Source organism: Physella acuta, unplaced genomic scaffold (assembly GCF_028476545.2).
Source record: "Physella acuta isolate Inbredline_101_S28 unplaced genomic scaffold, ASM2847654v3 ptg001145l, whole genome shotgun sequence".
Lineage (NCBI taxonomy): Eukaryota > Metazoa > Mollusca > Gastropoda > Physidae > Physella > Physella acuta.
In genome coordinates, this window is record NW_026732662.1 from 252,782 (window position 1) to 269,315 (window position 16,534).

The window sequence follows — 16,534 nt, forward strand, 5'->3', positions numbered from 1 at the left end:
AGTTGCAATTTTTTTTTACTTTTATTTGTAAGGAAAACTAATAGCTAATTACGTTTAATCAATTGTCAATAAATATTTCTGAATTGTATGTTTGTATCATATGTTATTTCTCATAGTTATAATTATATATAACCCAAGTATGAACTTGAAAATACAAACAGGCTTATGTGGTAGGGTATGTTTAACTATAAAAAGCTATTAAACTGTTTATTATGCCTATACATATTTATATATATATATATATAGTCTCGCTTTGTCACTTAAAAGTATGTAGGCCTACTCATATACAGGTAAAAAAGATAAAACAGATAAAATTCAATAAAATAAAATGTGAACATCCAGTGGTGTCGCTGGGTTGGGTGTCTGGTGCAGCCCCCCCCCCCCCCCCCCTCTTTTTTTCTGTTAATTTTGCAGTTGGTATCATCCCGTAAAACTTTAAAATGTTCACGAACTGGCAAAAAATATGTATTCTAGGTCTAGATATCTTGTAATTTTTTTTGTCTTGGTTTTACCCCCTCAATTATATCGTCCGGTGCGGTCCGCACCCACGCCCCCGCCTCTGCTAACATCTAATATTTTAATTGTCCAGCCTATTTTATGGAGTTTATACGGACCTTCTCTCCAGAGGCGTAGCGACCCTTCCCGGCGCCCGGGGACATACTTTCAATTTGGCGCCCCCTTAGGAGCAAATTTTCGATTTGCTCCCCCCCCCCCCCCTCGAACTTTTCATTTGCACCCCCCCCTCAAACTTTCAATTTGGCGCCCCCCCCCTAAGGTCGGCGCCCGGGGACATATGTCCCCCCCCCCGCCCCCCCCCCCCCCCCCTCGCTACGCTACTGCTTCTCTCTCAAACTGACATCTCACAACAAAGAGTAAAAAAAAGGTGGTGCTAAAAACAAGTCAATGTAAGATTCCTACCAGAAGAGACATAAATAAAAGTAAAAATAAACATGTATTGGCTTTTCGATGCATTAAAACATGTAAATTTAATATTTTTTTTAGCGCAATTTCCATACTGACAATTGCGATTATTTTCTGATCTAGCTATAAAATGAAAATCTATATTCGGTGGAAGCGGGGAGTGGGGGGACTGCCTCCAATCAAAGCACGTCCACTATCCTCCCTCCCCTGGAAATTTAATTTTAAGTCCACTTTTCTGGGGGGGGAGAGAAATATTTGAACGAAACATTGTGTAGGAATATCGTCTCCAAAGTATTTTTTCCCAGATAAATAAGATAATTTGTTTAAACTTGTGTTTTTTTTCTTTTCAGGGGTCATCCATAAATAATTACGTCATGCTTTTTTGACGATTTTTACCCCCCCCCCCCCCCCCGTCCGTCCGTCCGTCCATCACACATCGTCACAAAAGCCAGACCCCCCTACAATTACGTCACACCTCAGCCTACAACCACCCTCAAAATTGCAGTTGAAATTTTTTTTTTAAACATCGATATTTTTCTAAAGTCTTGTCTGAATTCTGTCAAAATAGAGTATTTAATCAATTCCTATTACAATTTATTAAAACCGTTTTCTAAAACGCGAAATCAGGTCTAAAATTCGTTTTCTAACATTGCTTTTTTATAATACAAAAGTGTGACGTCGCACCATCTGAACCCCCCCCCCCCCCCTCCCCCTCACCACACACCGTCACAAAATAGGCCTAACGGACCCCCTCCCCCTACGAGTGTGACGTCATTTATGGACGATCCCCTCACTAAAGGACCAGATTCTAAATGCGTATTATTTTTCTAAACTTTTTTTTTCGTTGCACAACTATATTCTAGATCTAGACATGTTTACTGGACTATTACTAGGGCCTGGTCTATATCTAAATCTTGATCTACTCTTATTTTAGTAGATCTAGAGTTATCCTAAATCCTAGGCTTTCTGAAAGGCAACCCTTTCTTAAGGCCCAATGCTGCTTAAAACGTTTTTTTACAGTTACTTCCCTTGTCGACCCATGTTATTTTTACATATGAATAGGATTGACTGTAGTGTAGAGAGAGTGGTGAATACCTAGGCTAGCTTACCATTTCAAGCATTTGTCGTTTGGACAAACCAGTCGTTCAATATAAACAATAGTATAGCAGTGACATGAAACCGCACGTGTTTATTAGTTGTGTTTCTTTCTGTTTTTACTTTTTCATTATTGTATCTGGAGCGGGGTATTCTGAACTAGACGATACCCGTAAGTAATTTTAAGTGTAGGGCTGTAGGGGGTGTAGGGCCTAAATTTTAGTGTCACTAGCTAGATTCTAGAGATCTAGATCTAGATCTAGATTCAGTAAATCTAGTTTCTAGATCAAGATCTTTTATTTTCTTAGGTGTGGCCGTTCACATAAAATTCATAAAGTATAAAGTACACTTTTTAAACCTTTGTGTGTGTGTATGGTATGATGGTGGATGTTACATGACATGGTGTTAGTCTCTGTAGGTCTACTCGCTGGATGTAGCCTAATAAAAAATAAATAATTAATATTAGCATTTTTAAGATTAGGCAATTAAGTTGCAAGGCTTCCCTGGGTTCATTCCTCTATTATTTCTGTTTTTTTACATCATTGGTCATTTACCAAAGAGGTAGACTCTACTATTTTTATTGAGGGCTGGCCAATAAATTGACGTAACACTCCATAATGTCGGTAGGGGGGTTTCAGAAAGTGTGACAACATGCTCTTGCAATAATGTTAGGGTAGAGTAGATATGAATATTGTGCTTTATTTTGACGATGTGATGGTTTTTTAAACAACAAGCGCAATCGTCTTAGTTTTAGAGAGTGTCTATTGGTACTTCACTACAAATAGCCTTCAGAGGGCTATTCGTACTTCGCTATTTTTAGCCAACTAATCAAATTTATTTTTAAATTCATTGTCCTGCAGTTTGTGTATGAGATACAAATTTTTTCATTTGTCGTAACTATTCCGGTGGGCGAAGTGGATGCGCATTGGCTCATTGATTTTTCGAGGCGTGGGTTCGATTCCCGCTGGCTCGGAGGTTTTTTTTTTCTATTTCTTTGCTTTTTTTTTTATTTTTCTTACGGATTAGGGTTAGGGTTAGGGTTTTGGGTTAGGGTTAGGGAGATCTAAAAAATAATTAGTTCTAGATCTATACAGCTTGTAAAAGATGAAAAAGGGAATTCAAGAATAAAAAAAAATGCCGCACGCTGATTGGTCAGAGTACGAATAGCCTTCATAGGGCTATTTGTAGTTAAGTACGAATAGCCGCAGCCTAATTTTACTTATTACATGCAGAATGCGAGTTTAATGTTTGTTTTAGAATGTAGCCTAAGCACTTCAATAATAAATTTAACATGTTGACGTCCGCATGAAACAGGACCCCCCACCACCCAGTCCACATGCATCCACAAAAGTCTATTTTTCAGATCTCCCCCCCCCCCCCCCCCCACAGTGTGGATGTCATAAATGTATGACCCCTTAACTAGATCTAAATAACTAGATTCTGTTAGATCTAGTACTCTACTAGTAGTAGTTACTTAACTTAAGGGTTAAGCATTGAATATTTAAATATTTAATGATTTACAATGTCCACAAGAATGGTAATGTCTAGAACCCCCCCTCCATCCCCTTGCCTACTTTTCCACTTTATTGTGTTCTATTTTTAAGTCTGATTTTGTAGACATCTTCATTGGCCTTGAAAAAAAATCAGCCTTTGGGTGGGGGGGATGAATTGAATAGTTTACTATATATAAATATAGTAGGTCTAACAATGTTAGAGCAATCAGCTATCAAGAATTCATAAAAATATTGGACCAAATTTGCTGCCATTCCCATTTTTTAAAAAAACTAGATCTTTGAACTATGAAACCAGCAGCCATGGTAGGCCTGCATAAGCTTAGTTGATTGTCCAGCTTTCAAGTGGTAGTTTAAAAAATGGTTTAGGGTTGGGTTATGGTAATAGGGATAGGCCATGACCATCTGTTTCCCATTGAAGTACTTGAATTGCATCGTTGGTAGCATGTATTTAAACAATCATATTGACATAGCATAACTAGTTGACCTATTGATTTGAAGAATTGATTTTTTTTAATTTGGTGGAATCTGAAAGTTTTGTTTGTTTTTTTTTTGTTGATTGGGAATGGGAAAATTCTATATAATGATAGATGAAATAGATGGGAAAATTCTATATAATGATAGATGAAAATGGATGAAACTTAAATCTATTAATATGGATAGGCAGGATAATTGATTAGAAAGACTATACTACAGGAAAGGGTGCAATGAAACAAATGTTTACTAATAGTAGTAATAGTAATAGATTTTATTGTTACAAAATAGTTTATTTAAATTTAGATCTAATTCTTTGATTTAATTTTAATTATTTGTTTTGTCAGTTAAAAAAAAAAGCAGAATATCTCTCTGGGCTAATATGCTCATTGATTATTCATCAATTACTGTCCCTCCTGCCCCCCCCCCCCCCTTCACTCAGCAGCACATCCTGCTTACATACACACATGCTAGCACACTCCATTGATCTGACAGTGGTGATTTGTCTTCAGGCTATGTGTCAGTCAGGTCACATGTGCTAATCTGTTTTTATCATAGTAGGAGGGGAGGGGCATGCATTGCTGATCTAGAACTATTTTTAGCACTCCAGCATTATAAAATATTTTTAACTCTATCTTTTTAAAAAGTGATAACCACTTTTTAAGGGAATGGACAGACATAGATGTTGATTAAAACAGTTAAAGTACAGTGCTAATTAGGTTTGAATTAATGAGAGGATTTGTTTGCTTGACACATTTTAAACATCTATGTCATTTTACCTGTTCTGTTTCTGGTGCAAAGATAAAAGCTCTTTGACAACCTCTGTCTATTTTTTTAAACTATAATCAATTGTATAGATGGTGTTTAAAATAAAGCTATTTAAATCTAAAGATTATGGAAAAATAAATTTCCTAAATAAAGTTAGGAAAAAGATGCTAAAACTTGTGAAAACTAATGTATAGTATTGTTTAAGTTGATAAATAAATGTTTGAAAATGTAGACCCTATAAGATCTACTAGTCTTTTCCTAAATGTTAAGGCCTAGTCTGTCTAGGCTTAGTTTAAAAAAAAAATATAGCTATACAATGTATTGTTTTCTATATGCCAAATTATGTTTTCATATTATTATTAAGTAGGCCTAGAATATATGAGCTACTCAGTATATTTGTTTTGATAAACCTCGTTAATTCATAGGGTGTTGTTTTTTTCACACTACAATTGTCATTAATCATCTATTGTTTTTTATACTCTACACACATTGTGTGTGCCAGGGTCACTAAATTACTAACATAAAACACTATACCAGGTTGGCATAATAAAATTCCCTCATGATATAGAAAAATTAAAGTTGGCAAGACTTATTTTTGCTATAAGGATTGTACTAATTTATTTATTTTTTGTCCTCACAATAGTAAGACTTCAGCTGATAAAAGCAGTCAACTGCATATTATTTTTTTAAAATGTATATAATTTAAAAAGAAAGTAGTGTATGCATTTTTTACCAACTGTAACTTTTACTAAAAAGACAATTTTAATTGGATTACATTTTCATCAATATTAATTCAACCAGTGCTGTCAAGCTTTAAATACAACAAGCAATTATGAGAGCTAGTATATTGAAAAATATAGCAACTGAATGCAGTTTGTAGATTAGCTTAAATAAATATGTACTTGGATAGAGACAGGTACCAATAGTTAATGATGTATGAAATGGAATTACATAACTGGCGTTCTGCCCAGATACTTAAATCTGTTACCACACCACTGGCTCTTGGTAAATCAGCAACCAGAGTTAATAAATCTACCACGTAATCTATGTTCACATATTTTATAAATTTTTAATACACATTTTGATTTGGAATCAGCTAAGGAATCAGATAAACTCTATTTTATCTGACTTGAGTACTACCATGTCTAAAAGTGATTTTTTTTTTTTTTAAATCCCTCAGCAGAATGTTTTATATTTGTAATCAAAATAACTTTTTTTTTTATCCTTAGACCATATGGTTCTAAATGCACTAAACATGATAACCATATTCTATTTTAATTTTCCATAGACCATGTAGTGATGAGCCCACCAACCACAATACCAATATTCTATTTTTTTTAATCCTAAGACCATATGATTCTAAATGCACCAGCTTTCATTACAATATTCTATTTTAATCATCCTTAGACCATGTAGTGCGGAGCCCACCAACCATAGTACCAATATTCTATTTTTTTAATCCTAAGACCATATGATTCTAAATGCACCAGCTTTCATTACAATATTCTATTTTTTCTGTTATCCTTAGACCATGTAGTGCTGAGCCCACCAACCAATATTCTATTATTTTTTTTATCCTAAGACCATATGATTCTAAATGCACCAGCTTTCATTACAATATTCTATTTTTTCTATTATCCTTAGACCATGTAGTTCTGAGCCCACCAACCACAGTACCAATATTCTATTTTTTTAATCCTAAGACGATATGATTCTAAATGCACCAGCCATAATAACAACTTTCTTTTTATTAGCCTTAGACCATGTAGTGCTTAGCCCACCAACCATAGTACCAATATTCTATTTTTTTAATCCAAAGACCATATAATTCTAAATGCACCAGCTTTCATTACAATATTCTATTTTAATCATCCTTAGACTATGTAGTGCTGAGCCCACCAACCAATGTCACAGCACTCTTCATCAACTCTACCGCTATCACTGTGGCCTGGGACTCACCCCTGGTGTACAAACCCCACGAAGTGAACATCACTGAGGTCAACGACACAGACACATCAGATAACTCAACAGATGTCGGTAACTCTACCCAGTCAGCCAACACCACAGATTCCAACATCCCATGGGTTGCAGGTAACTAGGGAATATGCAAGCATACATTCACCTAAGTATACATGAAAGTTGGGACGCGTGGCTTGACGGTAGAGAGCTAGATGGTTACCTTAAAGTCTTGAGTTCAATTCCAGGTTCAAGTCAGTAGAAAGCCCCAGAGTCCGTCCAGTTCTGGTGAGAACTTAACTCATGTTTGGGAAAGCAAAGGCGGTTGGGCATAGTGCTGACCACACTATCCCTTTATATGCTGAGGTCTCTGAAACAGATGAACTCTACTTCATCTGCCCCATGTGTCTTAGGGACGAACGGAAAAAGGCGATATATGAGAGGCTTACAGGAAGAAGCAGTTTGATTTCCCCGTGTGATTGTTTGCTAGCAATGCTACTTCTTTGAAACTGTCCTGCATATTCAATTTCTTCTATGTTCCAGATTTTTCTGCTGAATGGATTGTGGCCAGATATTGAATTTACTAAAAATTGACATCTACTCTGCTTTCTGTATTTTTAAATTATAATTTGCGGAGGCCACTCCCAAAACCTGCTACATCACTTCTGATTGATTTTTAGGGAGTTTTTTCTTGTTGATAATTAGTTAGGTTTTTGGATAATTTAGTATTTAAAAGAAATTTTTTGATGTATACCTTTTACAACAAAAATCAGTATACTCCCTTAATTGCCACTTAATTTTGAAGGGTAACTTATTTTTTTCCAAAAGTGGACAGCAGGTTTTGCAAATGGCCTACTCATATATTGCTAGTTTGTTGTTTGTTTTGTCTAAACAGGAATCTAATAGATATGGCTACACCTTATGCGGGTACCACTAAAAAAATGGCTGCAGTTCATACCTGTCCCTAGCCAAATTAGTTGCTTAGCAACAAATTAACTTTTACTAGCATCATATATATTAGTGGACATTCTGTTTTCACTTTGAACTACCAGGTCATAAAATGTTGAGAAATGTGTATTTCTTAATGTAATTTTTTTAGTAAAACTATAAACTTATTTAGTTGAGAAGATCAGATATCAACGCCTGTGGTATATTTCTCCCGCTATTTTCAGTTGAAAGGCCAACCACAACAGCCGCGCCCACAACAACAGCCTCCCCCAACACAGTGGTCTGCCACAAGTACAGCCATTACCAGGACTTTGGCATGGAGATCATTAAGAGGCTGGGGTTGAGCATAATCATGACCTTACGGGATCTCAGAATGAAAGAGGAAGAGCCTGTTGGGAAAATGAATATTGTCAAGTTTGAGGAAGGCTGCATTCAGATGTTCACTGTCAATTGGAAGGAAGTTGGTAACAACTCAGGTAATCTGGAGATAGTGTTAAGATCAAATAACATTTTTAATATAGACATTTAGATTAGATAACATTTTTAATATAGACATCTAGATCAGAAAACATTTTTAATACAGACATTTTGATCAGGTAACATTTTTAATATAGACATTAAGTTCAGATAACATTTTTAATATAGACATTTAGTTCAGATAACATTTTTAATACAGACATCTATGATCAGATAACATTTTTAATATAGACATCTATGATCAGATAACATTTTTAATATAGACATTTAGTTCAGATAACATTTTTAATATAGACATCTATGATCAGATAACATTTTTAATATAGACATCTAGATCAGATAACATTTTTAATATAGACATCTAGATCAGATAACATTTTTAATATAGACATTTAGATCAGATAACATTTTTAATATAGACATCTATGATCAGATAACATTTTTAATATAGACATCTAGATCAGATAACATTTTTAATATAGACATCTAGATCAGATAACATTTTTAATATAGACATTTAGATCAGATAACATTTTTAATATAGACATCTATGATCAGATAACATTTTTAATATAGACATCTAGATCAGATAACATTTTTAATATAGACTTCTATGATCAGATAACATTTTTAATATAGACTTCTATGATCAGATAACATTTTTAATATAGACATCTATATCAGATAACATTTTTAATATAGACATTTAGATCAGATAACATTTTTAATATAGACATTATGTTCAGATATCATTTTTAATATAGCTATCTAAGATTATGTAACATTTTAAATATAGAAATATGAAATTAATAAATGTTTTAATTATATTAATTTTTTATACAGCCTTTGTTTTAAAAATTAGTTTAAGCTCATATACAAAAAAAGCATTTTAGATGAGTCATAAAAGCTATAACATTTTAGGTATCAACAAAATGTGGAATATCAACAGTAATAAAAAGAAAATACTTTTTAAAAAGTAATAAAGGCTTTTTTTCAGAATGGCAAAAGGAAAATGTCTCCTCTAGAGAAAATACGTTAACTATCAGCAACCTGAAACCAGACACAAATTACACCATCACAGTAACAGCCATATTTAGGAGCAAACCCTATGAGTCTCAACCACCCTTCTTATTTTCCACCATGCCAGATAATAATACTAAAGGTAAACCACTCTGTTTGACTTACTTCTATTTATAGGTTTTTTTAAAATATTTCTTTTGTTTCATATTTATATAAGAAAACTCAAGTATTGGTATAAACTATGTAGGTTGCTAGATGTTATGTTTAGTTGGTTTTCTATTCTGTTCTATGTTGGAGAGCTCCACAGTTGCTGTACTTTTTGCGTTATTATGTTGTTACAAATTTTTAATACAGCTTAAATATCTTATTTTTGCATGGTTTTTATTGACTTTAGCCCTGATTTAGTTCAGTGTCAATAAAGATTAATAGTAAGAAAGTTTATGTTTTACTTAAAACAAAAATTGTGAGGGGTGGTTGGCTACTAAGGATGTTACATAGGAGTACTTGGAGGTTTTCTATGTATATGTTTTGTAATGAGTTGAGGTGGATCAAAAATGTCATACATATATATTATTTGTGCACAATACATACCTAATTCAAGTAGATAAATGTTTTTGAAAATCCTATTCTTCCATTGAAGGAAAAAAATTAAAAACCTTTAAGTGTGTGAATTTGTCTATGCGTCTGAGGTCGTTGTGGTTGGGCCGGGTAAGCTCAAAGCTTGCTGAACCGCAAAAGTCCATGAGTTTGAACCCCTAGGCAGATGGGGCTCTATGGCTGGGGACAGCCACTTTTCTAGGAGAGACAACACCAAAGTTAAACAACTGCTGCCTTGTAGTTTGTTCTTGGTTGGACAAACACATGGAAGCACATCTAATAAGAAAAGCAGGTTGAAATTAGAGTCAATGGCCTCAATGGCGCATAACAAGTCAACATGTAATACTTGATTGTGTTAAAAGTAATCTCTTCCAACACTGATATTAAGAACGAAGAAAAAGTATATCTATGTATCTTTTTTCTGGCATAGAAAACACCTTCTTTCTTGTGGCTAGTTACATCTTTGAGGATAGTAAAAAGAAGTATTACACAGCATAGCTATAATCATGCACCTCATTTCTTTAGGCTTAGATCCACATGTTTGGTTTGCTGCTTTAGTTAATAAATTCATTGATATTGTTTATCATTGATAAATTCATTGTTTATCTGTCCCAGAATGCCATTGTGTCATTGATATTGTTTATCTGTCCCAGAATGCCATTGTGTCATTGATATTGTTTATCTGTCCCAGAATGCCATTGTTTCATTGATATTGTTTATCTGTCCCAGAATGCCATTGTGACCAGATGGGCACCAGGTACGGCACCTCCTGTAATTTGACCAACGTCAACAGTTTTTGTGAATGCCAGACAGGATACGCAGGCCGCTTCTGTGATACGTGTGCGCCTGGTTTCTACAGGACCAGACCCCACTTCCCCTGCCATAAATGTCCTTGTGATGTATTTTCCACTGGCAATGATCAGACCTGTGATTTTGGTAGGTTTTCGTTTGCTTTAAAAAATGTATACTCTCTTCCTCTAGTTTTTTTAACATTGATATCTTCCTGGAGCAGTGAAGTTGTTCAAGCAGACAGCAACATAGTGTGGCAAATGTTGGCAGCTGCTCACACAATTTTTTTTCCACCAGGCTGTCACATTTTGTTTCATTGTCTTGGTACTGTGCCTGTTCCTTTCTGGTTAACTAAAATACACTCTACTACTAGACCATCTAATTGGTTTCCTGCTAGGCTGTCGTAAAATAAATTTATTTCTAAGAATATCTTAACAATCAGAATATAATATAGCTAGTCTCATAACGCGAGTTGAATTACCTCCCCTGACCCGCTTTTTTATGGCCACTTTCTAGTTCGTTTTTTTCGATCGCGTCTCGGCACTGTTGCTAAAAATAGCATTCGCGCAATACCATACAGGTAAATCTGTTTGGCGTCTGCTACACTTGATAGATCGTTAAATGGCCGACAAGCTGATATAAAAATTATTGCGAACGGATGCGATTTTCGTGGAAATTGAGCTAGATTTAGCAAAAGACGGCTATATTTGTGTAAAATATTATTATTTATACTTCTACTTACACAGATATTTTGATAACTGCAGTTCAGCCGTCCATTTTTCTTTTAAAATGTATCTTTAGAATTTCTGTACCTTTTGGCAATCGGTCAGGAGCATTTGCGCACTAAACCCACCCCCCTACGGCAGATCCGATTTTTTTCCCAGTGAACTCGTACTGACCTCCCACATAGCTAAGATAGTACATTGATACTGATGGGAAAGCCTCTAAATCTGTATTCCTACTAGAGATCTAGAAATAAATCTAGATCGTGGAGTTTTTATAATGACTTTTAAATTGAATGTCTCCAGTTTAAGATATTTTTTTTTTCAAAACAAAGTTACTTTTAGTACTATATTTAAGTATTTCAAACCCTTTTGGTAGTTTTTTCTTAAACTTAGACCTAGATCTAGTGATAAGATATCTATATTTTGTACTTATAACTTGCAGGCCTATTAAAATAATAATAAAACACTTTGCTTGATAACTTCATTAGGTCATTTCATAAACACAAATGTTATAAACATATAAAACCACAAAACCATAGGTAATATCTGAATTCTGTAGCCAACCTTACATTTAGGCTAATACTGAATTAAAAAGAAATTACATTAAGGTTTGAAATTAATACAACTTGTAATTAAGAAAGAAAGCTTCAATTCTAAATACTACAAGATATAATAACAAACAATGAAACAAATTCAAAGCTTTTTTTCAACCCATTTAGTCGAAAAGATTTTATTTTTTCCGATATTGACCAAAATAAGTTTTTAAAGCTTAGGCCTACTGTTTTTACAAACATAACTCAATTTTATTAGGCCCCTGTAAACATTAATTAAGATTCCTCTGTAGACAAAGCAATCTATTTGGCAGATGAAGTAGAGTTCATGTTTCTTGACCTCGGCATATGAAGTGATTGTCCGTGTGGTCAGCGATATTCACAGCTGCCTTTACTTTTTACCTTTAATTTCCCCAATGTATATCAGGTACCCATCAGAAATGGGTGGACTCTAATTGAATTTTATTAAACAAACATTTTGATGTAGGCCTAGATCTATAATCTATAACATTCCAAACAACATCTGTTCTGTAGAATTTACCTTTCTGCTTCCAAATGCGGTATTTTCCAATTGAAAATTCATCACAAAACATACAATAAATTATATAAATGGCATTTTATAAATTTATATAAACTATTTACTTTCACCTTGGTGTAAAAAAATGTAGGTATAAGCAAACTGATTTCAATAGTAAGAAAGAATCATGTCTTTTCTTGCTTACTAGCTTTAAAACAAGTGAATTTGACTTTTTACCTGCGTTTTTGGTCGCGTTTCTATATATTTTATTTGCGACACTAAAAAAATTATATTTAATCAACCGATTATGCTAAATTAATAAAATTGGTACTGTTGGATTGCATTTTTAAAGCTCTACAATTATATGCTATTCTTTTTATAATTTGAAGAAAATTGAATTTATATGAGACTAACTAATATATGAAACACACAAGAAACTTAAGGACAACCAAAATGAAAATTTATCTTTAGTTTGATCTGCTGATGAAATAACTGGATTTATCAAAATATAATTAATGGAGTGATCAATAAAAGCATTTAGTTAAAACATGATATTGGTGATATGGTTGAGTAGTAGGGTACTCAACTACAAACCTGTTAGTCTCGGGTTTGGATCCCATCGGGCATCATTGAGTTAACCCAGCTGACTGACTGAATCAGGAGGGATAGTTGTGTTTACTACTGACTACAATATCACTTCATGTGGAACATGAATCAGGAGCGATAGTTGTGTTTACTACTGACTACAATATGACTTCATGTGGAACAGATCAACTCTGCTTTGTCTGTAAAAAGTTCTTTTTAGAACTTGACAGTGCATTGGTCAAGGAGCACCCCTGTTTTATTTATCTCAGCATATGAAGGGATGGTGTGGGGCAGCACTATGCCCAGCTGCCTTTATTTTAGGCACCCATCAGAGCTGGTTGGATGTTCTTCTGACTTGAACCTGGATTCAAACTCAAGACTTTCGGGTTAGCAGTCTAGCACTCTACTGTAAGGCCACACCGTTCCCTAGCTTTGTCTGTCCCCATGGACATTCTGACCTGAAGTAGACTTCATTTTACTGCAGAATATATAGTCAGGTTGTGAAGGACAGGGAGTGAAGTTGATGTGTAAGTAGATTCAAATATTGGGACAGTGTGGTCATATATAACTGCTGAGTGCACTATTGCTGACAGCTGAGTATGGTGTTTGGTATCCAGGCTTAAGTCAGTTGATGCTATAGTGGATATTTAAGATGGGGAAAGTAAAGATGGATGAGCACAAAGTGAATTACACAATCCTTTCATATATGGATGTGATTGAAAAATTAATCAGTTTATCTGACCTCAACGGAAGAAGTGAATTACACAATCCTTTCATATAACGATGTGATTGAAAAATTCATCAGTTTATCTGACCTCAATGTAAGAAGAGGTCAGTGCTATGTTCAGCCATCTTTATTTTCCAAGTTTTAATTAAAATCAGTGTTGAGTGGACTTCAGACTAATAGGCAAGCTCAATACTTTCAAGTTAGCATCTGCGAGCTCTGTTACACCACCCTTTTTATTCTTTTCATGTTGATTTAATTTTTTTTCCTCTCTGTTACAGAGGAAGGGTTCCTGAAGTGCAACAAATGTGAGGTGGGCTACACCGGGAACTTGTGCCACATTTGTGATAATGGTTACTATAGATATGGCAGACGGTGTGCACCATGTCGGTGTAATGGCAATGCTGCTAAAAACTCAAAGGAGATGTGTCATCCAGTAACAGGTGAGTGCAATCTTTTTAAACTGTTTAGATGGCCCACATGTGGCTAGTAGATGGCCCACACGTGGCCAGTAGATGGCCCACACGTGGCCAGTAGATGGCCCACACGTGGCCAGTAGATGGCCCACACTTGGCCAGTAGATGGCCCACACATGGCCAGTAGATGGCCTACACTTGGCTAGTAGATGGCCCACACGTGACCAGTAGATGGCCCACACGTGGCCAGTAGATGGCCCACACATGGCCAGTAGATGGCCCACACTTGGCCAGTAGATGGCCCACACGTGGCCAGTAGATGGCCCACACGTGGCCAGTAGATGGCCCACACTTGGCCAGTAGATGGCCCACACGTGGCCAGTAGATTGCCTACACTTGGCTAGTAGATGGCCCACATGTGGCCAGTAGATGGCCCACACGTGGCCAGTAGATGGCCCACACTTGGCCAGTAGATAGCCCACACTTGGCCAGTAGATGGCCCGCACGTGGCCAGTAGATGGCCCGCACGTGGCCAGTAGATGGCCCGCACGTGGCCAGTAGATGGCCCACACTTGGCCAGTAGATGGCCCACACTTGGCCAGTAAACGGCCCACACGTGGCCAGTAGATGGCCCACACTTGGCCAGTAAACGGCCCACACATGGCCAGTAGATGGCCCACACGTGGCCAGTAGATGGCCCTACAGCACAATTAGCAGTTATAAATTAAATTTTTGTCTTATATATTTAATTCTCTTGAAGTTTTTACAGTTTATTAATGTAAGGTGTTACAATTTACTAATGTTACAGTGTTACCATTTAGTACTGTTTAGGTGTTACAATTTATTGCTGTTAAGGTGTTACAATGTACTAATGTATGCACCAATTTGTTTTTGCAGGCATGTGTTTTGGGTGCATGTACAACACCTCTGGCTTTAACTGTGAGCGCTGTCTGGATGGCTACGTGGGGGATGCCATTGCCAAAAAGAACTGCACCAAGACATCTGACCTCAAGCTCGTGGTCAAAGGCAGCTCCTTCTCTGCCCAGACAGTTGGGATCATTGTGGGCATTATCTGCATCCTTGTCCTGGCTACTCTGGGCTTCTTTTTGTTCAAGCGCTACCAGGCTAACGAGAGGAGGCGAGCTTTCTGGACCGTGGAGATGAAACGGGACCAGGACGATGTGGACTTTAACTCTGTCCACAACGACGACGCCCACCTGGGTGACGAGCCTGACCTCAGTTTCTACGGCAACGCAAGCAACAGGCCTAGCACTGGCAAGTATGCTCGCTTGCAGGAAGATGTGTAAGATAAAATGGCTTACAGGAAGATATGTAAGCTTTTTAATAAAAAGGCTAACAAGAAAATAAGTAAGATGTAATGAAATAGCCACCTGCATACGAGGTTATACATAATCAGATTGTTTAAACTTTGAAAATACAAAAAAAAAACAAATTTTCATTCATTCATTTTTTCATAGTTCATTTGAATAATTCATCTTTTGCATTAACCAGAAAGTTGAATCTCATTCAAAACTTTTAAGTTTTTTTATCCAAAACAAATCTAAGCTTATATCTAAATTCTACCTAGAGAAAAACACAAAATACATTTCTATTTGGCTGTAATCATTTAGCTTACAAATCACAGATAATAATGTTTGTCAAAATTGTAATAATGAATCTCTAGTTCATATAGTTGTGTTTTTTTAATCAAGGGAGATCTCATTCCATTTTCTGTATGTTTCTGTATATATTTTTACCTATAGATTATTTTAATCCTTTTTTTTTTGTATTGAACATTCACTTGGTTGTTATGTCTCATACAAATTTCCTATTTTTGAGAAAAAAATATGAAATGCTTTAAATGTTGTTAATTTTAAGTGAAAATAAGTAAGTGTAGTAGGTCAAGCAGATTTAAATGATTCTGTATTGTCTAAATGGTGTTGTTTATAACATAATTTTTTAATATAAACTTCATACATTAAATTGTAACTTTACTCTTTTTTTTTTAAATGGCACCAATAATTTAAATACATGATTTAAACATATATTCAGTTTATGAAAAAGATGTTGTTTTTTTTTACCTGTAGTTTAGTATCATCCTTTTTAGCTGCATGAGTAAAGCTGGCCATAGTTTCACTTTCATACTTTATTTCTGATTCAACTCAATTAGTGCATCATTTTTTTTTTCGTAAAAAAAAAATGTTCTTTAAGTGTTTCATGTATACAAATTCCAAGACTTCCTGCATTTAATCAGTTTTAAAAGAGTTAAAAAGGGGACAAAAACCTACCTAAAAAAAAATATTTTTATGGTTCAGGATCCCACCTTTCAACTTTGACCAGAGAAAAAATCATTTTTTACAGAAAAATAAAACATGGTCAGGTGGTTTCACTTTTAAAAACTTTTTTTGCTGTCATTTTATTTCTTCATTCACATACATTTTTCTGGACTTTTTAAAATAC

The 16,534-nt window shown here is 35.3% G+C and overlaps 1 protein-coding gene across 1 annotated transcript; it reads left to right on the forward strand.

The window, feature by feature from the left end:
* Positions 1-1,996: 1,996 nt before the first annotated feature.
* Positions 1,997-16,239, forward strand: LOC131956300 (uncharacterized). Its single transcript, XM_059320757.1, has 7 exons — positions 1,997-2,188; positions 6,648-6,860; positions 7,898-8,149; positions 9,148-9,312; positions 10,497-10,703; positions 13,940-14,101; positions 14,972-16,239. The coding sequence occupies exons 1-7, from the start codon at positions 2,095-2,097 to the stop codon at positions 15,379-15,381; spliced, it is 1,503 nt and encodes a 500-aa protein (XP_059176740.1). The 5' UTR covers positions 1,997-2,094; the 3' UTR covers positions 15,382-16,239.
* The last annotated feature ends 295 nt before the right edge of the window (positions 16,240-16,534 follow it).